This window comes from Dermacentor variabilis, chromosome 9 (genome assembly GCF_050947875.1).
Source record: "Dermacentor variabilis isolate Ectoservices chromosome 9, ASM5094787v1, whole genome shotgun sequence".
NCBI lineage: Eukaryota > Metazoa > Arthropoda > Arachnida > Ixodida > Ixodidae > Dermacentor > Dermacentor variabilis.
Window position 1 is genome coordinate 129,451,012 of NC_134576.1, and position 14,645 is coordinate 129,465,656.

General features: G+C 46.4%; 1 protein-coding gene across 5 annotated transcripts in view; it reads left to right on the top strand.

The window, feature by feature from the left end:
* The first annotated feature begins 547 nt into the window (after positions 1-547).
* The window catches only part of LOC142557485 (phosphatase and actin regulator 2-like), a 139,373-nt gene continuing 125,275 nt past the window's right edge, over positions 548-14,645 (top strand). For 2 of the 5 annotated variants that reach the window (XR_012822774.1, XM_075669368.1), the window contains exon 1: positions 548-704. Coding sequence is in view for 4 of the 5 variants with exons in the window: in XM_075669368.1 (XP_075525483.1) it covers positions 587-704 (118 nt within the window). In the remaining variant the exon portion in view is untranslated. Of the gene's footprint in view, positions 705-1,479; positions 1,687-14,645 lie in introns of those variants that run through there. The other 3 variants (XM_075669373.1, XM_075669374.1, XM_075669369.1) reach the window with 2 other exon arrangements.

Consider the following 14,645-nt stretch of genomic DNA (forward strand, 5'->3'; position numbering starts at 1 on the left):
ATAAAGCTTTTGCCCAAAGTAGACGCACCGAGCAAAGAGCGACACCAGCGCCACGCGGAATACAGTTGCGACCAACGTGGTTGCGACTGCTATATGTCTTGATAGAAACGGCAAAACATAAAAGCACCGAAAATGAGCATGTTTCTAGCAGGAACGAAAGAGCTAAATCCTTAATAGTGGTATTATACCACGCCACGCTTCACGTCAACTGTGACAAATCAATCTGTACATGCAGTGCTGCCTTCTGGCAAATGTTTTACGAACTACTAAGAAAGAAAGCGAAGAAAGGTTACGTAAATAACCGCAGATTGCGCTACAACTTTATAACAAATGAAACGCATAATTTACACGTTTTTTTCATTTTTGTGCTAAATAACTGCAGTAAAGTCAGTTTAAATGCATTTATGTACATTTTATTTGCAAAATCTTAGCAATTTGCGTCAAATTATTAAGAAAGTGCTGCTATCTATTGCATTTGGTAAAACTGTAAACAAAACGTTTAGCACAAGCATTCATAGATGGCGGCAGCGCTCTGCTCTCACTTTGGCAGGTTCCGGAAATCTTCGCGTGGGGTTCGGGGACTGTAATGTCTGCCACGGGCAGTGGATATTTGAAGGTGCGTGAACTTGGTCACAGGAGACATCGCAGCAACTCGGACCCTCAAGCGACCGCCGAAGCCCTAGCCCAACTTCGCCTTGAAGATGGTGAGCATTTGTTTGACTCCCCCGCGCGGCCGCATTGCCCCGCGCGCCGTAGTTCGCGAGATTCGTCGGCTTAACGGACTCGCTGGTGCTAGGCTTAACGAGTTTTGACAGGTGAATCGCGCTCCGGTGCTCGATGTTTCTGACGCGACCCCGGCTGCACAAGTTTTTTTCCGGCGTCGGAACGTGACCTGCGCGCCGAGACGAACGTTTCTTCATTGTTTCGGAGCCCTCTGGCGATGGGAAGCGGCCAGAGTAATGTGACGCCGAGAGCGTGTTTATGTGCACTGCGTCGATGTTTACAACTCGCAACCCTCGATTCACAAGTCTTTTTGTTTGCTGTTGTGCCCGTATGTACATTAGCCGGTGAGGAAAAAAAAATACTTTCGCTGCGCTTTTTACGGGCTCGTTTATTCAGTCTGTGCGCGCAAACTTATTGTTTTGCACCTTCGAAGCCCGCGTTCCGCATTTGAAGCCAGTGATCTTACGTGTGTGTGTGCGTGCTTGTGTTTCGACTCGGAGCCGGTCTTCAAACCGCCGAGGCGCTGATATCAGGCATTTGCTCACGGCGTTGCAGCCACCTTCGCGGCGGACGCTCCGTTCTTTTTTTGTTTTGTTTTTTTCATCTTCTTACCTCACTGGCCTCTATAACACGCAAGTCGCACTTCTGGACACTCAAGATAGTGCTTTTTGGGATATGCCAGCGTTATCTCTGCCCACCTCGTGATAAGTCGCGCGCAATCTCGTACGGCGAAAGTTTCCCGGGGGGGTTCGAGCAAGGCACTTTGCCTCATTGCCCTTCTGGCAGCAGAAGGCGAGTAAACAAGAAAAGAAGTCCGTTGTGGTTCTCGCGAGTCGGACGCACGCACGCACGGACGGACGTGTTCCAAAGTCATGGACTGCCCAACGAAGACGGTGTTTCGAGGCGAAGTGGAGGGATCCAACGCTCGTTCCAAGGGCTGCAAGCTGTATTCACTGTGGCCAGGTGAGCCGATTGCACCTAGCTCGCAAGATCTCATCGCATTTGGGGCGGATACCAACCTAATGTGCGTGCGTGGGTCGTATTTCTTCTTTTTCGATCCAAACGAGCGCGCGCTCTCGATGAAGCAAGCACCCCCCCCCCTTCCCTCCCCCGTCTTCTTTTTAACAGTATGCGCAGGCACAAGCGCGCGTCGAATGTGCTGGCGAATCGCCAGCGGATATCGCGTGTCTTGCACCTACCTGAAGCCTTTTTTATTATTATTTGTTCGTTCTTTGTTCGTGCGTTTTTTGGCGCGGTCGCGATCTTACTGGACGATGGCTAAGTCCGCTTCCCTCGGCCGCGCTTTTGCCTCGTGGTGCAACTTCGCACTGACAGGCGATTTCATTATTCCTAGGCGCCAGTGTGCCTGGCCAGCACAAGCCGCACGCGGGGACGTGCGTATTAGCCATTATGCCAGGTGTGGCAGTTTCGCACTTTTACGTCTGCTCCAGGTCTTGCCGGTCTGTTTTTTTTTTTTTTTACATGTCACGTGCTTGTGCACTTCAAATCGAACGTTTCCTACCAATGCCAATGGGCTACCGAATTCGCATGCCTATCAGTTGTCGTGTTTCGTTGCTGAATAAATTTTATATTGCGATGCAGCCTACCTATCTTGCTATAGATTGTGCATTACCTTCTGTTCCTCCTCGTTGGTGTAACGTTGCAGTAAACTCTAAATTCAGATGTGAAGAAATTTTTCAAGCTGAGCCGATTGCTGCTTTCGAGTCTCTATTTGTTTTGAAGTTCACTTTGTTCATTTCGTATGGTTTCGCTACGAACTTGTTGCTACGGGCTTGGTATATTCCTATGCTGGTCCGTCATTTGCGTTGATTTTATACGCTTATCATCACTTAAACATCGTTTCGGTTTATCTCTCGCGTATCGTCTATCTTGTGGGTACTTTGTCGGAGCATGAACAAAAGGATGGAAGATGCTGCATTGTCACTTTGAGATCGCTTTGGCCTATCTTTCGCATATAATCTTGTGGGTACTCCGTTGAAACACGAACAAAGGAATGGAAGATGCACCGGTGCATCAAAACAGCATGCTCAACGCTTTGTCTTTGTTCAGAGGCTCTTGTGTACCTTTCGTATAAGTCAGGATAGTAACATCGTAATCTCGTGTTATCTACCTTGCTAGAGCATGAACTTCGGTTGCTTTACTTGCCTGTATTCTTGCAATCATTATGTGCCAAAACTGTTTTGCTTCAGGGTGCGTAGCTCAGACCCTCATTGTATTGCTGAAGCACAGACTGTTTTCTTTTTTGTTGAGAGCAGTGTCACCTTTACAAAATTAATCGGCTTGAAACAAGTAACACACACTCTCCTGTAAAAAAGGACTTGCTCCAAATATTCAGATATGACTCATTTCATAATGTCCAAGAACACTTTGCAGTATAGGTCCATTCAGTTGCAACTCAAGGAATAAATGTTTTGTTTTTGTTTCAATCTTTTGCATATATTGTCTGAGGAGTCTTGAGCTGACGTATCAGGTGTATTTCATAAAACTGCGAAAGGCCTGTTAGCTCTAATTGTTCTGGATGTTGTGCACAGCTGCTGTTGTACTATCTCTCTTTGACAGCACTTAAAATTGCTGCTCTACAAGCCTCCATTATGTAGCGAGTCAAGGTTCTGAGAACAGCACCGGTATACACTGTAACACATTTATTACCGGATAACAAATGGGCCATGAAAGTTACAGGACGGGTGCCAAGAGAAGGGTAGTGCAGTCAAGGACAGCAGAAAACTAGGTGGGGTGATGAAATTAGGAAATTTACAGGTGCAGGATAGAATCGGTCGGCACAGGACAGGAGCAATTGGAGATTGCAGGGAGAGGCCTTCGTCCTGCAGTGGACATAAAAAATAGGCTGAATGATTCATTTATGTACATGGGAATTCCACACTGAAGTGTGTAAGTATAAGATTTTCTTCATTAAACTGTGAGTGAGTGTTTTGTGAACACAAGTCGACAGCACCGTTTGTTGTTTGCCTTCATTCAATAGGAGGAGAGCGTGTTGAGAATGTCACCAGTGACTTGTCTTTATTATAGCTCTAACTAATATGGTTAGACCGGCTTATTGGTTTTTAGGTTTGGGAAACATGGTACACGCACAAAATTGAGAGAAACACAAAGTCTGTGTTGTTTGTGTCTTCTCTTTGTCTGTCATTGAATTTATAACATGTTTCACGTTGACTGAGAACCAGTGCTGGATAGTATGGAAGATACATGTATCTTCGATACTATCTGAGATACTCGTTGGGTAACTTGTATCTGTATCATGATACGTCTGGCAAGATGTGTATGAGCATCTGTATTTCCGATACATGAAAGAATGTATCAAGTATATTAAAGTGCAAAATATTGGCTATCACAACATTACTGTGCAAAACTATAAATGTTGGCTGAATTCCTCTTTCAAGCTGATACTGTGGCCACTAAGCCACCTGAAAAAAACTAAAGGCGGTGACCTTCTTTTATCTTTCCACTAGCTAAGCCAGCTGAATAAAACTAGAGGCAGCGCCATTCTTTTATCTTTCCGCCAGAGCCCTCAGGCGAGAGTAGGCGATGAGAAGGTCTGCTCATCCCTATCAGTGGAGCAGAGTCTCGTGGTGGCGCTCGTTCCCTCTCGACAAAAACAAGTGCGCAAACGTCTGCACGCAGCCGACCTTCTTGTTTTTGTTTTGTTTTATTTTGTTTTTAGTTGTGCTGGTGCCATGACACTTCCTTATAGCTACGCTACTGTGCTGTGTACGCCAATCCATGTGGCGTCACATGCAAATTCTGATGCCATTATAGTGTCGTTATCGAAGTTCCTATTGCATGGTGCTTTGTGCCACTACAATATGTATGAAATGTTTTTGGGCTGCACAAGCTTTCTTGTACAATAAAAATCGTAATAGGATTGCATGTTAATGCGTCACTAAGAAATGCTTCACACCAGCAGATAAGTAGAATATGAAAGTTCATCGCAGCTTCATGTGCTCTTTGTATCCACAATCATATAATCGGGAGCCAATAAACAGTGACACCAAGGAAAACGTAGGGGAAATTACTTGTAGGTACTAATTGAATTAAAGAAATAAATGAATGGAAATGAAAGTGGATGAAAATTTATTCTTCCATCCACTTTCATTTCTATTCATTTATCATTTCTTTAATTAAATTAGTAACTAATAATAATTTCCCCTATGTTTTCCTTGGTGTCATTGTTTGTTGGCTTATGTTATTGACAAAAATTGGGCCCCTTGGTTACCCCCTTTCTTCTGTATACACGATGTGTCACAAACAATGTCACTAGCAGTGTTGTTGCTGCAGTACGTCCGTCTGGTGACCCTGTATTGCGTGAACAGTAATGCGTTTACGGACAAGGTACTTCACAACATTATTTGCGCCATTGGGCAAAGGCTTGTTATTGATGTTATTGTAATTGGATGGTGACTCGCTATGTGGTCGACAAGCAGAGCAGCTACTCCCGTCAATTACAAATGCGACATGCGAAAACTGCTGACAGCATAGCGTATAAAGCCCTTTCGTGTCACTAAAGCAAACCACGTAAATTCTTTTGGAATGAAAATCTTATAATTTGTGCAAGAAAAAGAAGTAATTTGAGATACTAACAGACATTTCATTCAAATGAAACGACGTTGGTCAGAGTTAAGATATTTCCAAGCAAACGTTTTTGTGCATATGTGTTTGCTGCTGCATTATGTAGATCTATAATAAGAAATTTGTGAGTGTATGAAGTATCCTAAGAAACAAAGGGAAAGTATCTTATCAGATACAATAATTGCGCTAAAATGTTGCATCTGTATCTCAGTTACTTGTTGCTCAGGTATCTTGCATCATATCATGATACAATTGAAAAGTATGTTGCCCCAGCCCTGATGAGGACCAGGCATGTTAGGCTTTTCATGCGTCTAACGATTTGCAATTGCCATTTCCAAGCGATGGTTCCAATAGCCATTCCCTTCCTGCTACTTCCAAGTTTTTATGTATAGTAAATTGGGGAACAAAGGTTCAATGAATACCTAAATATCTTAATAAACAGTAGTTATAGGTGCAAATGAGAAAAAAAGTGGTGCGCTCGTGGCGCATCGTTTACCAAGTACATAAATAGCCATTGTTCTGACACGCTGTATTTAGTCTTCCTGAACTGTTTTCAATCGGAATGTTTGCAATAAGTTTACGGAACCTTGCTGGAAATGCGAGGCCATACAAATGGGGGGGGGGGGGGACGCCACGGATGAGTGGCCTCTAAATATGGCCTTAGTTCCAGGCTTTGTAACTAGCCCCTTGGCTGAATGTAGTTTGCTAGCTGGGTTCCAGGTTGCACTGTCGCATTCACACTTCACTGTTCGGTTTGCAAACTTGTACCTCCCTTTTTACTTCCATTTTACTATAGCAGGACAGAAGCCTCATCTGTGGGCTTTGCAGCCACATGGATGAAGTTTGGGAGTGCATTTAACTGTGCAGGTTTACTCGGTACAAGCATGTGACTGATTGTTGTATGCATTGCAGCTAGCTTGCGCATGGAAGTTGTAAAATGGGTTCTTCTTTCGCAAAAAATGTAGTTACGAAGCTCCTGCTTGGATGAGGTTGGATGATTTAACTTAACCAAGTCACGTTCTTTATCAGTATTTATTAATTGACATCCATTTACCTGGGCCATTTACGCCCCTATTTTCTTGTTTTCATCTCCTTTGCAGCGCAATTTCTTCTTGAGGTTGGCATGAGCATACTTTCAACCATACTTATTTATGAGGTTGTCCAGGCCTTAGACATAGTAATGATGCCCTCGGGGTACTCGTCTGGTTGACCTCCCTGCCTTTTCTCTCCTTGCTCTCTCTCTCTTGATGCTGCGCCGGGAAAATAATTCTGTCATCAGATAAGGTTTGAAATGAACAGCAGAGCACTGTGTACTTTTTTGCGCGCTTACAAATCACTTTTTGTGATTTGTAAGCGCGCACATCTTTGTGAAATTGAAATGACCTAACTATTTTATTTATTTACACATACTGCAGCCCGATTATGCTATCGCATGAGTGGGTTTGTACATTGCATTAAACAAAACATTTTTCTGCACAAATCAACTTCGACACCGTAGGAATCATGGTAACTTCAGAACAAAAAATACAATGAATAATAATGAACACAGGATGGATCAAATTATACAAAAATTCCTCTAAAGGTAGTGGCCTAATTTCACCTGGTAGTAAGTTCCATTTTTCTATTGTACGAGGAAAGAAGCCAAATTTAAATAGGTTAGTGTGCAGTTGAAATGGTGCAAGGTTAAGTTTGTGGCTATTCCTAGCAGGTTTCAATTTATCAGGAGCCAGATAGTTGTTCTTTAATGAGTAGCGTGGGGTGTTGATGGGATTATGCAACAATTTAATTGCATAGACTTTTCTTGAAGATGTGTTGTTTTTCTATGTTTCTCGTTTTACACAGCAGTATTCACAGAAATGGGGCGTATTTCTAAGCATAAATTTCAGTGGCTGTGGCTATATATTGATACATTGTTTGAGGCCATGTCACTTTGTGCGCAGAGCTATTTAAGTCGGCATTCGTTGTCCCACTGAATTAACCTGGCATAGAGCATGACGTGGCACATTACAGTAGCACATATGCTTGGTGCATAAGCAGAGGCTGACTTGGCAGAACTGACGGCTGTAGTCACGGTCTCCAAGATTTGCACTGTCAACAGTTGAGGAATGCGAGTGCTATTCGCCAAATGATTAACTTTACAATGGAATGTTACATAGATTATGTCGTGATCTATTATCTGGTTCCTTGAGGCAATGCCAACTGCACAGGCAGGTTCTGGTGCCCACACACAATTAGTTATTCATTGGGGAAGTTAATCGTTGTAGCAAATTCTGGCTAGGGTGAGCTGACACACTCGAGCAAGAATTGTCACTCAGGTTAGGAATTCGGTTGTTATCGCTTTACATTCATCGGTAGTTGTAGGTATAACTTGTGGCTGCTAACCCGACCGTGTTCCTTTCGTGCAGCTGGCGTTGGTCACGAAGGGCAGGATTAGCGTCGGACACCGGGCGATGCCTTTCTGTTTCGTTACTCCGTCTCACTAATTCCGCGCAGTGCGGCAAAGCGTAGGGCCCGGGTCAGCCAATGGGGGAAAAAGAGCTGATAGCTCCCTCCATCTTTCGGAGGAGACGGGCTCCCCCCCGTTGTGAGCTACTTGCCCTTCCGTGAAGCTTATATCCCAAGGGCGTCTTGCGGAGCGCGATTAGATATGGGCAGTGGGGGGAGCCCCCTTCGTCTGGTTCCCTTTCCCGATCGGTTTATGCATAGCTTTCGCCACAGTGCACGGAATTGCGGAGACGTGATGAAGTCCGTCTCATTCAAATCAGATTGACTCGCTTGAAATGGGTCAAAACTCTGTTCGCTTTATTCCCTCCGATTGCAGCCGCATTGCGAGAATAAGTGCAGCGAATTCCGGCCTAGACTCCTCACCCATAGTCAGCTCGCAGTAAGACCTTTCGTTTCGGAATATTTCGTAAGACATACTATCACTAGCGCCTGGACGATTCAACTAATCTCCCGATCTCATTTCACGACGGCTAGATCATTCTCGCGAAGTTGGCGTTTCACTATGCAGAAGTAGTACAGTTCTTCTCACCACGTAAGCGAGGTAGTGGAACCACCTATCCGTATCCATTGTAAGCATTCGAAGGTAATGACCGATTTGGAGGACGGGTTTGCTAACATTTTATAACAACATACTTCTAAATTCGTATTGTTTGTAGCCACCTCGCCCCCCCCCCTCCCTCTCTTTAATGTCTATTTGATCCCCAAGGTATTGGTAATACGTCTGTAATAGTCCCTGGGCGTTCGTCGCACTGCGCGGAGTTGGCGAGACGGCGGTGTAATCGTTTCGGTGTTTTTCTTCTTTTTTTTCCCTCCCACTCTAAATTAAAAGCACCTGCCAAGAGATTTGTCTGCGGCAAAGAGCCATCGGTCTTTTATCTTTCGTTATTGCTCTTTTTTTTTTAAATCTAGTTCTCGTGCGCTCAGGGCTGTCGTTCTTTTTTTCATTTTCTCGTCGCGCGCGCGGCTGGTTTACGCCCATTAACTGCGGTTTGTCGGCGATTGGGGGCGCTCCGTCTCCCTGCGCTACCTAGCTCGTCGCGGCGTGGTTTGGCGAGCCGTATAACTCTTTGTCATTTTTCTCCTGTATTTGTTTGTATTTCGAAACTGTCGACCTGGATCTCTCTCGTCATTTCCCCCAGTGCTAAGGCTCCCTCCCCCCGTCTTTTTATAAAAAAGGGGGGAAGGGTGGGGGAAAGGGGGACGTATGAAGGCTGGAGATTTTGTTCCGTTGCGTTTATAGCGTCTGGGGGGCGCCTCTGTGTGGAACCGTTTGATTGAACGGAACTCGGATTACTCGGAGTATTGGTTCCGTCTCGTTTCGTAATGCGATTCTAGCGCTTGTGTTTTGGAAGTATCCCGATATTGGGATAAAAGAACGTTAGTAGCTGTCACATTTTGAAAAAAAAAAAAAAGGAAACATGAAAGGCAGAACTGTGCCCTGTGCGTCGGTTTCGTTGGGCGCGTGGGCTTCGTATATTTATGTCGCTTCCCCAATGGCTGTATGGGGGAAAAGGGAGGGGAAAGAGGAAAAAAAGGAAGTAGCTGTGTGCAATCTTGAGGGAGGGGGCGCTTAGGCGAAGTCCGGGCAGAATAGGTTTATAAGCTGCTCTCTCTCTCTCTTCGTTTAGCGTTGCTAAAATTTTAAATTATACATTCCTACGCATTTATAATCTAGTAAGTTTTCATTTTTCACTTAGTGTTTGCTCCCTTTCTTTTTTTGAGTAGGCAAAACTGCTCGGGAGACGCTAACTTATACATCTCTGTGCAACTAACACGACGCAGCAGGTGGATGTTCCGCGCCTTGGCTAACTATCTCATTTTCCTCCCACCGTTTCTGTTCCCTCATCCCTTCGGCGCAGCGTTATTTTGAATAGGCGGACTCGCCCACGCACGTCCGGTCAAACTCTGGACAAAGTTCACGCGTCGCTCACGCGGCGCTTTTGTCTCGCATAGAGGAACGGTTTCCCCGCATTTTTGCATAACAATCGCCCGGCGCGTTTGCGCGCCAGTCTGACGAGGTTGGGCCATGTCGCTTGGGTTTGGTAGGCGTTTCCAAGCGTGTCGGTCTTGCGTTCCGAGTGGCCAGCGCGTCTGGCGAGAATTCACTAAGGCGCGTCTGGTCATTTGGTTGGATTCGTTTCGAGGTTTCCAGAAGACTTCACTCAACGCGGAACAAGCACGTGTCCTTCGCGAAGTTCAAAGGAGCGCTCTTCTCACGCCGCCAATGCTCTACAACTTTGGTCGGCGTAGCACAGCTCACCGCCCCAACTGTCCGGAGACAAGGGTAGATAGAGAACGCATTCTGTACTTACGCAACAATGCCATTGCATCTCCTTATTTTTTCTTACCCTTCCCCTCCTTCATGGTGGGCTTGGCTTCACTCGGCTTCGGCGGATCAACAACGGGCCTTAGCGGAGCAAGCGCTCTTCTTTACTGGGCCTTAGTGTTGGCCTTAAGTAAACTTTTTTTCCTCCTCCAGAAGGGCAGCGGGGGAAAAAAAGTTTGGGTGGTGGAATCGCTTCGAAGTGGTAGTTTGAAAGTTTGCGAGAGAGGCTGGTTGTTGTTGGAGCTGAAGGGGGAGGGTGGGCACCGCCGGCGCGACGTCAGATCTGAAGAACTGGGTGCATCTGAAATACTTCCATTATTAGGTTTTATTTTCTGCGTGCAGCAATCCTAGAACCATTTTTTCCCCAAGGAGAAAGAGAAGACAGTCAGATAGGTTTAAACCGACGGATTGGCTACCCTGCACAGGGGAAAGGGGATTGAATGAGAGAGGGCTCACACGCACAGTAGTATATAGATGCCGAGGGCTGTGTCTATAATAATCTTCTCAGTCCCGTTGGTTTTTTGGGAAAGTCATTCGTGCACGCGTAGCATTCCGGGTTGAGGATGGGAGAGGCCGAACAACCTGTATCTTGGCCTCTGTGAAGGATGACCGTTTACCTACCTGGCTTAGCGCGCTCCGAGGAGGCTGACGTTGGGACGTCGAAGCAACGTGCAGTGGCAGAGGAGGTGCTCGGTGGTCTTCCCGTCAGTTGCAGCGGTCGCGTATGGGAAGGTCACCCTTTCCAGTGAGGAAGGGAGTGCGAATTTGTGAAGGCTACGGCCAGTGTGGCAGGCGATGCACCAGTGTAGTGTCACACCGGGAGAGGGCGCTGGTGGTAATCGCAGCTGCAGTGAGGGATCGAGCCCGGTCAGCCCGTGACAACGCGCAGCACGTGCTCGTCCCATTATCAAGAACGTACGTGGCTACGAAACTACGGCGAATCGCTCGAACATTGCGCTTGGGGCTCTTTGGAACATAGTTTCTCACTACATTACCTAGAGGGAAATCTGGCGCTGCTGCGCTGTGGTATGCATGGGAATGCCGGTATATTGTGGATTCGGATTGGCATCGTTCTCGTAGAGACAGGACACCTTGAAGACGCGCTTGGCAAGTACCGTTCCGTCTGTCACAATGATTCATTTTCTACTAGAACAGCACGTGAAAAGCTGTTTTAGCTTTATTATTACGCGAAAACATGTTTTGTTTAACTATGAGAACTTGTTATTGTGTGTACGACTACATGTTACGTAAAAAGTATCAGCGGGCCGCTAAAGTTGGAGGACAGACGACAAGGTTCGCGCTCGCTTTGAAACAGTTGGTCGTCTGTTCTTGCTTTTCTTCGCTTGGTCATGCATCGTGGGTGAGTAAAGATGTAATATGCGTGAATGGAAACATTTTATGAAGATTTTACTTTGAGAACGCGTTATTTGCGTAGCCATATCCACGTTTTAGACGAAGCCTCTTACAACACCAGCCAACACGAGCCTCGCAGACACATATACCGTCATTCCCATGACGGCACGGTGCCCCCTTAAGAAACTCCCATAGACGGTGGCGCCAGATTACCCTCTAGGTGTTATAGTCAGAAACTCTATGCTTTGGAAGGATTCTGTACTACAACTGTGTTTTGTTCATGCTAGGTCCGTATCTTTCCAGCTGTCGCCATTTCTGCGATTCGTTTGCGGCCAATCGCGGCGCGCATTTTGGGGGTCGGATTGGTCCGGGGGACCGTAGAGTTCCCAATAGAAATTACTACAAAAAATAAATAAAGGTAAAAAACAAGGCGCTACATGGCCGGGAGAATTATGGGATTGTTCGGCTGCCATATTAGCCCATGGATTACCTTCGTGCTTGCGGCTTCAGGTGTTCTTGTGGCGCTATTTATTTCGCTTTCATCTTTTATAAGTTTCCAAGCAGTCGTAATAGTATTTAAAAGCCCGACGGCAATAAAACTACCGCGCGCATGCATACATCTAGACGAAAATTAAAAACTCGCAGAGTCGCAAGGCCGTCCGAATTAAGCGAGAAGGGCGCAGTACATACCCTTACAGTTACACGCCGTGGTGGAACCACTATACTTTTGAAGCTTCCGTGTACACTATGACGCCAGATTCCCCTCCGGTAATTTTCGTACGAAACTGCGGTGGTGGCCATGGCCTCCGAGGAACTTCCAAGTTTTTTGCTTTTTCTCGTCTCTTTCCTCATCGAAGTCGCCGCCTGTTTTCTGTTTCTTCGTGCTTCTTTCCGAACACACCTCGTTTCGGCCGTTTCTCCACGTCACCAACCGTCGAGATCCAGCGGCAGACACCGCCCGATCCGGATCTCGGAGGCCACAGCAGCACGGTTCGTACGCCTCCTTGGAGGCCCCTGGAATTCGAAAAAAAAAAAAAAAAGAAGAGAGAGAGAAAGTCGAGGTTCCTTAAAACTCTTGGAAACTTAACGTGCTTTTTGGATTCCTTGAAAACTAGGGTTAGGGGCTACATTTGAAGATTCAAGGTAACAAACAAAAGTAATGTATGTAATTAAAACAAATGCCAGAGTGTCGCTAAGCGATGTAATGTGGCGTGACCATTGACAGGCGTGTTTAAATTGCCATTGCCGTCGTGTAACTAGTCCAAGCCAGCTCAAGCGATCCTGCCCTACCACAATTTGGTATTCATTAGTTGATTCACAGCACAGGCATTGCGGCTCTATGTTTCGGGCTTCTATAGGCTCTTGAAATGCCTGGCGGAAAGTACCTTTCGGCCATTTGGCTTTAACGTGCTGAGCTGTGATTGAAGCCGAAAACATTTTTGACCATCAGGCTGGAAGCCGATTGTCATCTTTACGATGGGAAAACCAATGTTGAAAAAGCACCGGAAGAGCTTTTAGCACACGTATCCAACATAGCAGCTGCATAGCTGCATGAATTTGCAGCTAAGGAGGGAGGGACTTCACTGTTTTCCAGTATGTATGTGCACGAATAAGGTTTGTTCCCTCCTCCTTCAATATTGGCCGTGACCATCCTCGAAATTCTTGAATTGTCCTTGAAATTTTGAGTCCAACGTTCTCCGGGAACCCTGCATAGCGATGACCTTCAGAAAACTTCGCCGCTTTCTTTCTTTCCTTCCCCCCTTCCTGTCACCGCCCGTCGTAGCCCCCTGAAACTTTCAAAAGTTGGGATTTCTCCGTGTTCGGCCCAAAGCGGTGATGGGCGGGCGTAAGACGATCTGCAGGACCAAGTGTTGCACTCAGCGCGCCGTCTCGTTTCTCCCGCGTTTTCCGCCCCGTGTCGTTTCGACACGTCAGTCCAGCCGCCAAGGGGGCGTCACCGTCACCACGCCGTATTGTTGTCGCATCATCGCCGTCTTCTCGTTCTGCAAGTGAAACGATTTCTGGACATCAAAAACGCGAAGATTTCCCCCTCTCGCGTTTTTTTTTTTTCATCACCGAGCGAAAGCGCATCGTGTGAGTAGATCTCAGTGTGTCTTGCGTTTTATGTTTTCGTTACACGTCTCTCTCTCTCTCTCTCTCTCTCTCTCTCTCTCTCTCTCTCTCCAGCGTTTCACGCCGTATTGATGCCGGAACTTTCCCGTCGCTCAGCGTCGAGGCTTCCTTTGTCGATTTCCCATTGAGCGTGTAAACCTCGATTTCTTTTTTCTTCCTCCCTCTTCAGGGAGTTGCAACATGACCAAAGTTTTCGAAACGCGCTGCCAACTGCAAGTTTGCTTCTGACGAAAAAGTTCTCTAGTTGGCACGGTGTTCTTCATCCATTTTTTGTTGTTGCCGCTGCTTGCAAGGCCGTTTTCTGGCTTGATTTCTCGTTTTCTTCGCTGTACTACGCGTTGCTGTGTGCGTGGTGTGTACATTCGCGGACGGCTTAAGCAGAAGTACAGTGGCGTAAGCTGAGGGATGTGAAGCGGCGGCGCCGCTATTCTTTTTTTTTTTTCGTGATTCGAAAAAGAATAAACGCGTGTAAAACGTTTTACTACCAAAATTTAGTTTCTGATGCCTTGAAAAACCGTTGAATTTCTCGAAAGCACAGAAATTTAGCGCTTTTTCTTTTTTAATCTTGGTACTGTTGCTTGCCGTTCGAACGGCTTCTTTCTACATTTATTCGTTCCACGGTTGTTTGCTCGTTGTTTGCTCAGGACACACGAAACCGCGAAAAAGACAGCCGAGAAAGACCCCCCCATTGTGCAGCTCCAACGCAGCTGTGGTAATCACACGAATCGTTTTACACGTAGATGGCTATCTAGCATCTTTCTGTATTCCTCAAGTTCGTTACGAGATGGCGCAACATGTCCGTGTAAGACGAGTAGTTGTGTGCTTCACTACGGCATGGCGCCGGCACGACTACGGCACGACGACTGATTTATCGCACTCCCGCGATGAAGCGTTGCGAGCGACCCCATTTACCTCAGGGCCCGATCACGGGCGCAGTGCATAAACTTCGCCGATCCCGAAGGCTGTGCAATGTCGCGCAACATCTGGAGTTGCTATAGCT